This window comes from Pyxicephalus adspersus, chromosome 1, assembly GCF_032062135.1.
Source record: "Pyxicephalus adspersus chromosome 1, UCB_Pads_2.0, whole genome shotgun sequence".
In the NCBI taxonomy this organism is placed as follows: Eukaryota; Metazoa; Chordata; class Amphibia; order Anura; family Pyxicephalidae; genus Pyxicephalus; species Pyxicephalus adspersus.
The window spans coordinates 64,132,437-64,144,657 of NC_092858.1; the positions used below are offsets into that span (position 1 = coordinate 64,132,437).

General features: G+C 37.6%; 1 protein-coding gene across 1 annotated transcript in view; it reads left to right on the forward strand.

Annotated features, from left to right (window-relative positions):
* Window positions 1-12,221, forward strand: part of MYO16 (myosin XVI) — a 126,220-nt gene that overhangs the window by 47,459 nt on the left and 66,540 nt on the right. The window contains exons 13-15 of the mRNA XM_072401576.1: window positions 2,613-2,740; window positions 6,743-6,848; window positions 8,717-8,834. Coding sequence (XP_072257677.1) covers window positions 2,613-2,740; window positions 6,743-6,848; window positions 8,717-8,834 — 352 coding nt within the window. The remainder of the gene's footprint in view (window positions 1-2,612; window positions 2,741-6,742; window positions 6,849-8,716; window positions 8,835-12,221) is intronic.

A 12,221-nucleotide genomic window follows, 5' to 3' on the forward strand; every position in this document is an offset into this window, starting at 1 on the left:
TTCTGTTTAGAATATCTAGGATTCATGTAAACTGTGTATTTGCTTGCAGTAAGTTATAATGTACCTTAGATAAACATAAGTGAAGCTAGGTGTACTCTACAATAAGATATATTGGATGGGAACCTTAGGGATATTTATTTCTGTTTAATATCATAAATCAACTTCTATGATTTATTAAGTGCTAGCTGTCAGACATAAATTCTCCTATAACTACTACCAAGAAGGATAACCTGAGCTAAATAAACAGACAAACACAGAACTTGGTCATAAAATAGCCTCATGTACAGCTATATCTCAGAGTCTGAGCTTTGTACTTCACATTTTTCATTTATATTGTGCATTTATTATACACATACAGGGACTGCAATAATATTAAACCAGGTGCAATGCATTATATACTATTGTGTACTGTATTAGAATAGGGAATACAGGAAAAAAGGATACATTTATGCTACAAAGAGTATGGTTTGTGATTGTTTCCAGCATTTACTTTATCAATTAGACCTAATATATCATTTTTAGAATGTTTTTTCTTTTTATTTTAATGGGACAACTGCAGTTTTTTTTTACATATTGTGCTATATTCATGGCCCTACTCCCCTGAATGAAGCCCACCTGGTGTGATACCTACCTCTTCCCATTCCAGCAATTGTTACTGATTCCACACAGACTTTCTCCTGAAATAACCCCTGCCAGATCTCCCTTATATTGTGCAAGTGATCTGCAGTCCTGTTTATTGATATAGGGAAAGCAACATTTTGCATGGGGTGGTAAAGTCCTCTATGAGTACAGTTCCCCATCGGACAGAACAAGGCCTTAATGCATATGTGCAGAATAAGTAGTGCCCAACCAACATGCCTTTTGAAGAAATTCTGTGAAGCTCTGGGCTTCACAGTGAAGATAGGTTGGCTGTATTCCGGGGGTGAGCCCATGCCATAAAGACAACTTTACCAAAGGCACAATTGTCTCTTAAGTTTATGGTATCTCTTTAGTGTTTTTCCACCAAGAATTTTTATTCAAGTTATGAACACTGCCTGGGAAGGTTTAAAGCTGAACTTTGGGGAAGAAAAACCTTTACACTTGCAGTTTATCCTCTTCCATTGTGGGATATATTTTTAAGGTCAAATGTCCTTTTCCTGGCTCCTGGATGTGGGTAGGTTCTTGAAATCTTCATGTATCGTGCAGGACTGCTGGTCCTGCATTATACAGGATGAAATCAAGGAGCTCCATTGAATGGAAGAGACTTTTTGTAGGACTTCTACATTATCTACATCTCCTAGACAAAATGAGCAGTTAAAATGTATGTGTTCAAGAAACACAATTAGATATGTGCTACAAGATTACATGTAAGTGTTGTTGTATTTAAAATGTTATCGTTTTTTTAAAGGGGTTTACAACAAGTTTGGGAATAAAAAGGGAGATGACATACAAAGAAAAATTACCAACATTCAAAGAGTTGAACTTTTGAATTTGAATTCAAACATCATACAAGTGCCAAAATGTGACAGCAGGGTATCCTGAAGAATAGAATAAACATTTGATTTTCGATTTAATAACATCAGTAGTACAATGTCTTAACATATAGTAGTCTTTAAAAAGTGCTAAATAAATGATACATACACTGTTTTCTTTTTTGCGCTTGAACTTTAGTTTTTATTAACTTTAATCCCTGTGGATAAATTCTAATACAATATTCAACTTTAAGGGAATACTCTATGACTACCTAATAAAAGGCTAAGAATTATGAATGAAATTAGAAAAAGAATGGGGGGGGGCAGTAGGTTCCTCTTACACTATCTAGGATAAAAGATAGGAGATCCAAGGGTCCAATGTTTTATGAAAGACTTGCATTCTATCTTTAAGTAAGCATGTCAATTTGTCATTTGTCTTGATCCAGTTTAATGTATATGTAAATGTCTCTGATCTTTTCTTTTTTTTAATGATGTGTCTATTTCCCTAAAGTACCTTCTAAAAATGTAAGAGGATCGTATATGAGTGTGTTACCACTGTTTTTGAAGTGCTACAAGAATAGATTACAAATGTACATGCCCAATACAAAAGTTTGAATACCCTCTAAAAAAGAACCTTAAAAACAGACCAGGCAGGTAAATAATGAGCATATGACAGATGTTCTTTCATTATACTAAAAAAAAGAGGTGTGATTTTAGATCTCCTTCATTCTTTGCAGTTTGGGAGGGGTCCCATTCCAAGGGTAAAGTTTTGCTGGAGTTCAGCTTTAATGTTAAACCATCCTATAGCAATTCAATGCTACTTTCTCTTTTGACTTGCCATACCAAAAAGGTAAACCGCAGTGATATGAAAAGCCTCATTCAGCTATGATTGGGAGTTTGAAGTTCACTCTAGCTCATTTCACTGCACTCCACTGTAACATTATTAGGACTGATTGTTAATGACAGATGTGGAATTTTGTGGAAATACTGTAAATCAGGCATTGTTAGTTAATAAAATGTGCGATTGTTTTGTGCAATGTTAATCTATAGTAATATCCAGATTTGTGTTTACATTTTGCCTTCTTCTTTAAAGGTTTCAAAATCAGTAGAGCAAAATCATGGAGACAAAAAATGAAACAAACTTTATTTTTCATATTTTAGGTCACACAGTTGTATCATAACATCTCTGGCCGGTTGTGTTCTTCCCTTCCTCCTCACATATTTGCATGTTCAGAGACAGCTTACCATATGGTTTTTCAAGAAAGGAGACCGCAGTGCTTTATCTTAAGGTACCGTCTGCTTGGAATTAGCATATTTAATTTCTGTGTGCACTGAAAGGGATTGTATTAAATATTGTGCATTCATTAGCACTATGCCTTGTTATTGCAGAATGATAACTAAAATTGTAAGAAAGAGAGGTGGGTGGTTTGTTTGCTAATGTGCTAAATCACAAAAATAAGAAATGTTTGTACTGTTGTAGCTTGTCAACACATACATTTTATTTGTATAATTTACAATGTAAGATTGACACATACAATATCATAAAATTACTCTTGCAAAGCAATTCCAGATTGTGCTCAGAATATAGGTTTGCCTAATGTTTTGTTGATGAATTCTTTGTGTTTCTCATGCGTAATTAGGTGAATAATACAGAACTGAGTTTTTAAAAGGTGATTATAGCTGGCTATATGTTTAGATGCTTCTTAATTCAGACACCTACAGTATTTGCACACATTGTCATTCAGTGAGTGCAGCATGAAGTTTTTTGTGAATAAAATGTAAAGTATATGCAGGAAAATGTGTCATTAAAGCCACCCATGGGCATTTGGCATTAGGTGCAAAGATGAACATATGGACACTAACTTGCTAGGGAGCACGCCAGTGGGAATGTGTCCTAAGTGAAATATGAATATATATATATATATATATATATATATATATATATATATATATACAAAAATGTGTTTCCACACCTATATTTTAATTTCAATTCATAAAAAAAACATGTTTTTTAATTATTTTCCACTTGGCACATGTACCAACAAGTTCCCCTTACCCCTTATTTTTATTTTGACTGTATGCACCACATTGTCATTTACTTTGATAACTTCCACTGAGCCACCACATATCAAGGCTTCACATTCTAATTCCAGGCACTGCTGTTCAGAGCACATTGTAATTTTAGCAGAAAACAGAAGACAAGACTTCTCCCAGTTTGAATAGGAAAGAACTGCATGCTACAAAATAGAACTGAGACATAACAAAGAGGAATGGGAGGGAGGATTGTAGTACTACGTTAATAGGTTGGTGCACTGTATAGAATTGTCATTCAGGAGATTAGATCTTCCTTTTTCTCCTGAGGGGGCCTCATGCAATTTTTATACTTTCCTCTACAATTCCCCAAATAATTGCTGAGACAGCGTGCCATTCATTCCTCGCTATACTAGTATCTTATACATATTTACACTCCATTTTATAGTCAAGCCGCTCTTTCTCACTATTTATGCACAATGTATTTTAGATTTTATTTACTCAGCTGTCATTGGATTCATCAGTTTGTGTATTTTCTATACTCCAGATTGAATATTGCAGGCAAAATTTAGAAATTCAGTAAACATGAGGTTATAATTGGTATTAATAAATATCATTAATATTTTAAATGGAATTATTTCCTGCACAATGTAACTGATAGGAAAAAGAATAACACATGGAATGCATATATATATATATATATATTTCTTTGTGTGTATGTATTTCAAATAGCTGCTTATACCAAAATTAAAAATAGGAAGGCTTACAATCTAGTTTCATAAGGGTCATAGGGAGGGCATTTCAACCTTCCTGCTTGGTCCCCAATTTAATAAAACTTTTATCTAAATTTACTGACCAACTGCTTCATCTTTATCTCAAATTTACTACATAGCACCCTCTTTAGGAGAAGTAGTTCAGCATCATTGCTAAGTAATACTGGTCATTGACCAGTGTTTCCTTTACTTACTATATCCTCTGTTTGTGGTTAAAGAATGATTTCTGTATATGCATGGGTATAAATAATTCTGCCCATCAATATAGTCCAAAGTCCAGTAAAGTATCAGCTAGCATCTAACATTTGGTTTAATTTTACAAAATCCTAATATTAACATATATATTATTTCTGCTGCACATACTCAGCCCTGTCATTCCTTCCATTCTCCTGTCCTGATTATGCTGGCCGCAGTTATACAGATGTTGATAGCGGGTAAGACAGGCACAGCTAGTGCAGATCAGCAGAAGTTTTGTTGATTTGAAATACAATGTTATTACATAGTATATAATTTCCACTAAATTAGGATTTTGTTTTTCAGCAAAGCTATACTAAAACATATCCTCTAATTATTATACCAGAGGAGATCACTGTGCAAATCTAAAATACAGATTTCTATGAATTAGCATACAGGTTTCAGCATAGAGGAGGTAACATCCTCATGGCGCTAGGGCTAGATGACTGAAGGAAAAGCAAATATTTAAGTTGGGCCATGCATGGATTGGAATGAGAGTGCTTGATGGTGCCTATAGTCCATCAGATGGGTAATGGGAGAGGCTCAAGATACCCGGTGAAGGTTCTATATAATAATATATAATAATACATATATTTTCAATATAACTGTTAGCCAGAGAAGAAACTTTCAGAAAAGAGTGTCACGTATATAGTCATGTACATATGTATGAGTTTAGTACAGGTTAAGTAGTAGAGGGCATTAATATAAGTAAACTGGAATATGATAGGGGCCAGGTTTACCTTTCAGGTGTTTCGTAAAGCTGGAAATGTTGGAGATCTTAGAAGATAAGATGAATGTGGATTTTATTTAAACTTCTGGAATCAAATATTACCCCTGAACATTTAGCTTGGTAGCTGAGATATTATTTAAAGTGTTATAAACACTGTGGAGAGTAGGGGGCGGTTAGGATCTCATTCTCTCACCTAACTGTACAGAGTCGTTTCTACCCCGCCCTCTCACATTTTTACGTCTTTTGAAGTCCACACCGTCTGACTTTTCAAACCCTTACCCCTCATTGTTGCTGTTGTCCATTGCCCCCCTCCCCCCCAGCCCAGTATCACAATTTTTGGATAACTTTGCCTCTTGGCTCCCACACATTCTTTGCCATGACCTGCCCACCCTCATCTTCGGTGACTTTAATGTTGCAGTGGATGAGCCCAACCTTCCTTCCTCAGCCAAACTGCTCTCCATTACCTCCTCATTTGGACTCAAACCTCATTTGGACACACTTTAGACATGGTATTTTCCAAACTCTGCAACCTTATTTCCCCTTTTTGATCACAACTTTATCACCTTCAACCTATTGAACCCTTGCCCCCCTTTGCCACATCCCAGACCTGGTCAATGGCAGAGAGATATTCGTAACCTTAACCACAACCTATTCTCCATCTGCCTTATGCCCGTAACCCCCTTCCTCTCTAAAATCACATTTCTGGATGAAGTTGCAACCCAGTTAAACCACTCTCTTTCCTTGGCTCTGGATAAAGTTGCCCCTGCCACCTTGCGCTACCCCCATCCTGCTAACCCCTGTCCTTGGCACAACAATCACACCAAACAGCTACAAAAGACTGTTCGTGAATACATTGTTTTGAAGATTTTGTGTAGAGTACATTTTTTTTGAATTTGTTATTTAAAAATACTAAAACTAAACCTAAAGTGTCTATTTATAAAGCAGTAAATATGACACCCAGAACACGTTTTCTGTTGGAGAATCAATTAATGCTATTTAAATCACATGGAGCTGGAACATTCTCCAGCAGAGAAAGTGAGCGGAATGTTAGATTCACTGCTTTATAATTAGGCTCAAATGTTGAAAAAATTTTGTGTGTGAACAAGTCATAACTTCTTGTAAATGCCATTCATATTTTTCCTATGTTTGATGCACATAACTGAAAGTAAAGTAGTGTCCTATTGAACAAGGTCCTCTTCTCCCATTTCATGGTTTGTACATGGTATTATTGTTATTTTTTATTAAACTTTATTTATATATTGCTTAGTTATTACACAGTTATGTCTGCAGACTTTATTAGACAGACAGAATATTATTAAAAGAAGATGCCAATTTCTTCATAGCATAAAAGTTACGTATTACCGTTTTTGTACCACAAGGTGGCTCTGTTGCTCTTCTATTTTACCAATCTATAAAACAGATGTAAGAAGTATAATTCAGAAGGATCACCATATACAGCCTAAACCTAGTAATTGCACTACCTTTTACTCTAACTTATGTCATTTCTCTGTGTTTATTCCTAGTGGTGAAAGTGGTTCTGGCAAGACAGAGGCCTACAAGCACATACTTAAACATCTTACCCTCAGGTGCAATACCCGCAAAAATTCCCTTCATTCAAAGATTAAACATGTAAGTTAATAAAGTGACACCACCTTTCTTGCTTGATAGATCTTCCCCAGAAAAGGTATACATTTACATAATCACGTGTCCTTCTATTTCCAAGCTGCATTCACACTGACAAATAAATTAGGAGTCTGTGGGGCAGGCTGATGATGACTGCAGCTTACAGAAAAGTGATAACATTACTCTACAAATATAGCAATGCTGTGTCTGTTCTAACAGAGTGCTAATACAGGGATTTCTTGGAGCACATTTCTGATAAAGGATGATTTGCTATTGATGATAGCTCAATAGAAACAGAATTTTTGGGAAACATTTACTTACCGCAACTTTACTTCTAAATGAGCGGTTCTGCTTCAGTGGCCATATCTAGCAGTGTGTTAAGTGGTTTTACCTTTGTACTTTATATACATGAGTACCCCACCTTTTATACGCCTATAATATATTGTGTGTAGGTGAAACATTGAGGTCAAAAAACTGAGAGAATAAATCTTACTGTCCTTTACTCAATTCTTCATATTGATTCTTTACTAATACAGAATAACCTTTACTTTATTCATACGAAAATATTACATAGATATATGATGACTACTAGTAAATTAATTTTCTTCCCTTGTCACAATTGGTGCTGCCACAAACCCAAAAGTTGGGAGCATTTGTCCATGTTTAAATTTAAAGAGGTATGGGGCAGGAAGAGAAAGGGTCAGATATACAGTATGCTGTTCCTGCTGGCTTACCTTAAGAAAAACAGATTTTATACCCTGTACATACAGTGTTTCCCCTGAGACCTATATGGTAAGCTATCTGGTCAGAAGTCTCTCATCTCCTGCCCTATGGTCCATAGTGTCAGTAATAAGTCTCAAATCCAGACATGTTGGACAGCATGACTGTCAGGTGTTCACATTTCTATCAATAAAAGAAAGAAACATTTTACCATGCACTACTTCTATTTATCTTCAGAACTGGGAAAACACTGTAAAATATATTTACTGAGAGTCATTTGTGATTAGGCAGATACCTCTGCCCTTTAATTATAGAAGACCTCTAATGGTCTTTAGCAGGGTTTCCCAGAGTTCAGTGGAACCCGGGGTTCCTTCATGGGTTGTTATGGGTTTCCTATAGGGAAAGTAAACTCAAAAACAAAACCAAAAAAAATTGACTTACCTTTAATCCTGCAGTGCAATTGATCAGTCCAGAGGTCTCTTCCATCTGGTCCCACGTCATCCTGGCTTCTGTCTTCGGGACGGCCCTCCGAGTGCCACCATCTTCTCCTCTTCTTCCAGGTTCTTCAACTACGTCACCCAACCTCGCGCCCGGGTCGGGTGACGTAGTTGGGGAAAAAAACTTACCGATCTCACGCATGCATGAGATCGGCTTTTTTTCCCCCTTTTGACGAAAGGGCTCCTTCTGTTCATGCCTGTGATGACTCCCGGGATGCGTGGCGTAGGTATCTCAGGAGGCTCTGCGCTCCCATTTATTCTCGATCGCCTAGGCAATTGTGATCGAAGGGTTGGAGTATAAAATGTGAAGGCCGTAAAATTTACTTACACAATATACAGCCTACGGAAAAAAAACAGGTGGTTTGTCAGTGCCTTCATATCCGACAGCACAGACATGCAAAGTTACCATAAAATAAATCCATTACACAGAAGGGAATTTCAGGTTTTTTAAACATATCACTAGGTGAAAATATCTGGCCATTTAGGACACTACTACAATTTAGTTCATGAATATGTTTTAGATTAATTTAACAATGTATATTTGATTGCTGCAATGTCTGTTATACCTTTGTAATAGATGTATTAGTTTTGTACCTTCACTACGATTTTACTGTCCTACCAGAGAAAAACAAAGTTTAATCTATTTTTATATCACAGGTAAACACAATCCTAGAAGCATTTGGACATGCCAAAACAATGCTTAATATTTCATCTAGTCGTTTCATAAAATTTCTCGAGCTGCAGTTTTGTGAAAAGACAACAACATTAATGGGAGGTAAAATATATATTTAATGCCTACTTAGGAAAGTTGTTCATTTGTAATTGTTCATTGAAAAAGACATATAATGTGAAATTGTATTATATATATGATGTATTGTATAGAAATTGTATTGTATATATTTGTTTATATATTTTTTTTCTGCTTTCCAAACCTAAAGTGGAACTTTCATACCAACACTAAAAAAACACTTTTAGTTTTGAAGAGCTTTAGATCCCTCTGAAATTGAAGTCTAGTAGGACACATCATTCTGGCTTCCATCTTCTTTTCAGCGCAGAGAGGAGAGTGGGGCGACTATCTTTTTTCAGTCTCTTTCACCTTCCACTCACATCACTTGATCTCACAATGTGCAGATTCAAGATAGGTTATATGTCTTATGTCTAAAATGTGAAAAGTGCTAATGTCATTGCTCATGCAAGAGATCTACATTTTCTTTTACATACCAGGAAAGCCTCTTATGACGCATGCACAATCTCGGGCATGTGCAGAAGGAGCATTCAGAAGCCTCCTGGAATATGTGGATAAGTCACAAGTGGCAGTAAAGGAGGAAGGATAGGGGTGCTCCCCAAAAACGTAAAAAAAATGATTTCTTCATTATATAAAAGGGTTAGCCACCCTTTTATATAATGTTAAAAATGTGTTAATAAGTCTGCTTTAAATATAAAATAAAATTAAATATAAAATCTTTATTGTACAAATAAATAATTAAAGCAGGGACATAATATACATTTGGGCTTTGTAAAATGACAGCTCAACAGAAGCAGTTTACTTGCAGACTATTTCACTGAAAATTTACAGTGTCCTAAAATTAAGCGGGGAGTAGCTGAACACTCTTCTTATTTACTCATTTCTAGCTGCCCAGAATTGTGAATTTAAAATATCATATACAATCTTTCCTATTTACCTGACTAATGGAAATTAAATTATCTTGAAGTTCTGAACCAAATAAATAGAATATAAATATAAAATATGTAATTTGGTTGCTTCAACTCTCACTACCTGCTACATAATTGATCAGGTTATCCTATATTACTTTTACTTCTTATCAATGTTGTATTGTGATTGATTATGTTATATAGACTGGTTGTAACACTAAGCAGGCATTATTGATCTGAATAGATTCTCAGTAAAAGACATATCATGCAATATGTGTGAAGGAATATGCTTGTCTAAGACCTGCTGGTAAACTTGTGAGTTCATTAACAGTCCTGTTACACGTCAGGCTTATTAGTACAAACTTGTCCAGTCAATAGCATTTATTGACAGCATAGCAGGGTCAAGGCTAGAAGACTGACAGCAGTTGTGTAAGCCCTCCATTGTTACAGGACATAACCTCATACATCTGAGACCTATATTGATTTACACTACATTGCATGAACAGTACCAGAATGTCCTAACCAATTAACCAGCAATATTAGGACAGAGACATTTAAGACATTTCAATTAAACTGTTTGTAGCAAATTGCATATATTGACTTAGACCACTGGGATTGTGGAGGGGGGGTCAATAAAGAACCAGAGCTTTTTGAATATTGCAAAAGTATTTTCAGTTTTCAATGTTTCTTATGCATTAACCCTTGACTAGGGTAAAGGAGATGAAGGCATGTCTGTCCGCTGCCAACTTGTCACCCCACACCTTTTTGTTACCTCTTTTACCTTTTAATAAAACACTCTTGACTGCTTACTTTGGGTTAAACTGGCCATAGCAGCCTTTTTATTAATATTAACAAGTTAATCATTACCAACCAAACAGTAAACAAAACCATTCTCCAACAACAGTATACAAAAAACACAATTTTATAGGGTTTTAAAGGTCCATGAAAGTCCCATCCATTTAACTGGCTTTGAGATACATATGTTTAACCTCCGGCCCCCAGCTGCTACCACACTGGCCCTGGGACATTTTTTAGGTATCCCTTCGCACTTATCAGGCCTCGCAAAAAAAAAACCCTGTGTGCTGTGAGACCCCCTTTCCTGGAAACCCATACCTCCATGGGTTCCCACACCTTCTACCTTGAATGCATTGAACCCCACTCTCATGGACCATTAAAAACCGCCACCAAGGCCCAAGCATGATCCCTTATGCTTGTGAGCAACGCCACACACTGAAAGCCCTCTGCAAACCCTCCTGAATGCTCAGAAACCAGACATCTGTTCCCACCACATTCCACATAAACACTCCCCTCGCAAAAACAGTTGGGGCTCCTTCACAAGCTCCTGGTGTCTTACAACCAGCCCCCATTCCGCACCACAAAACGTCCAACTTCTTTATTGATCTTTATGCGCGCTTTATTTAATCTATCCACAGATCGAGCATGATGCCACACCAGGAGCTCTACTATATCCGACCACAGGAACACAGTTTTGGGAAAGGCGGTTCTAAGCCACAAAAAATCATATTTAATGTCCCTAATAAGTTCCCTCACAGATCTGAGACCTAAATCATTCCCCCTGCATATAAAAGAACAATGTCCGGAGGCCTGTCCAACCGGGCATATCGATTAATCTCCGGGATCACACAGCTCCACTACATGCCCGGAATACCTATCCAGGGCACCTGAGCCACACTGCGTAGGAACCCCAGCTGCCTCCCATTCGGTCTCATATCTGCACGTTTTGGTCCCCAATAACATTGGAGTGCCCAATGATCCAAATCAAGCACTCCGCTGCACCTGCAAGTAAATAACAAATAAACAATTACAGCCACCTGCTCAAGCCTGCCCTCACACAAGCCCCTCAAAAACCTGCAGTACCCACACTCAAAAGGCCCAGTTAAACCTGAATGTTACTGAGCTGACACACACCCCGCCCCCCTCCCCACCTACAGTCCACACACAAAAACTTACCTCACAGGAGGTGAGGGCGCTAGGTGCTCCCAGGCGCCTAAAGGCCTCCTCACCAAGCCCCCATCTGGCTGCCTCAGTAGCAGCACCTATCTGGAAAGAATGAGATGCATACTAACCTGCTTCCCTTCCAGTAGCAGTGATATCCTTCCGAAACACTGCCCCAAACTGAAAACGCATCAAAAAGGATCCATCCCGGTGCACAAAAAGGGGGGGAATCCCCAGGCGGACGCACTCTCAAGTATTCCTCTACCCGCCCCACAGGGCACATACCCGAACCAGGAAGTGCATGAAGCTCTAAGCACACAACCCGGCCCAGCTGATCTGTCTTGGACCAGCGAATCCATACTCGCAATATGGAAGAAGACCATTCCACATCACCCTGAAACAAACCACCTGGTTTGTTCTTACTTGGACTCATCAGGGATTGCGGGCACAAACTCATCCCCCCTGCTGCAGAAACAAAAAACACTCCTGCCACGTGTTCACATACGTTTTTCATTTTCCAGCACTGAGCAACCTCCGAATCAATGAGGTGACA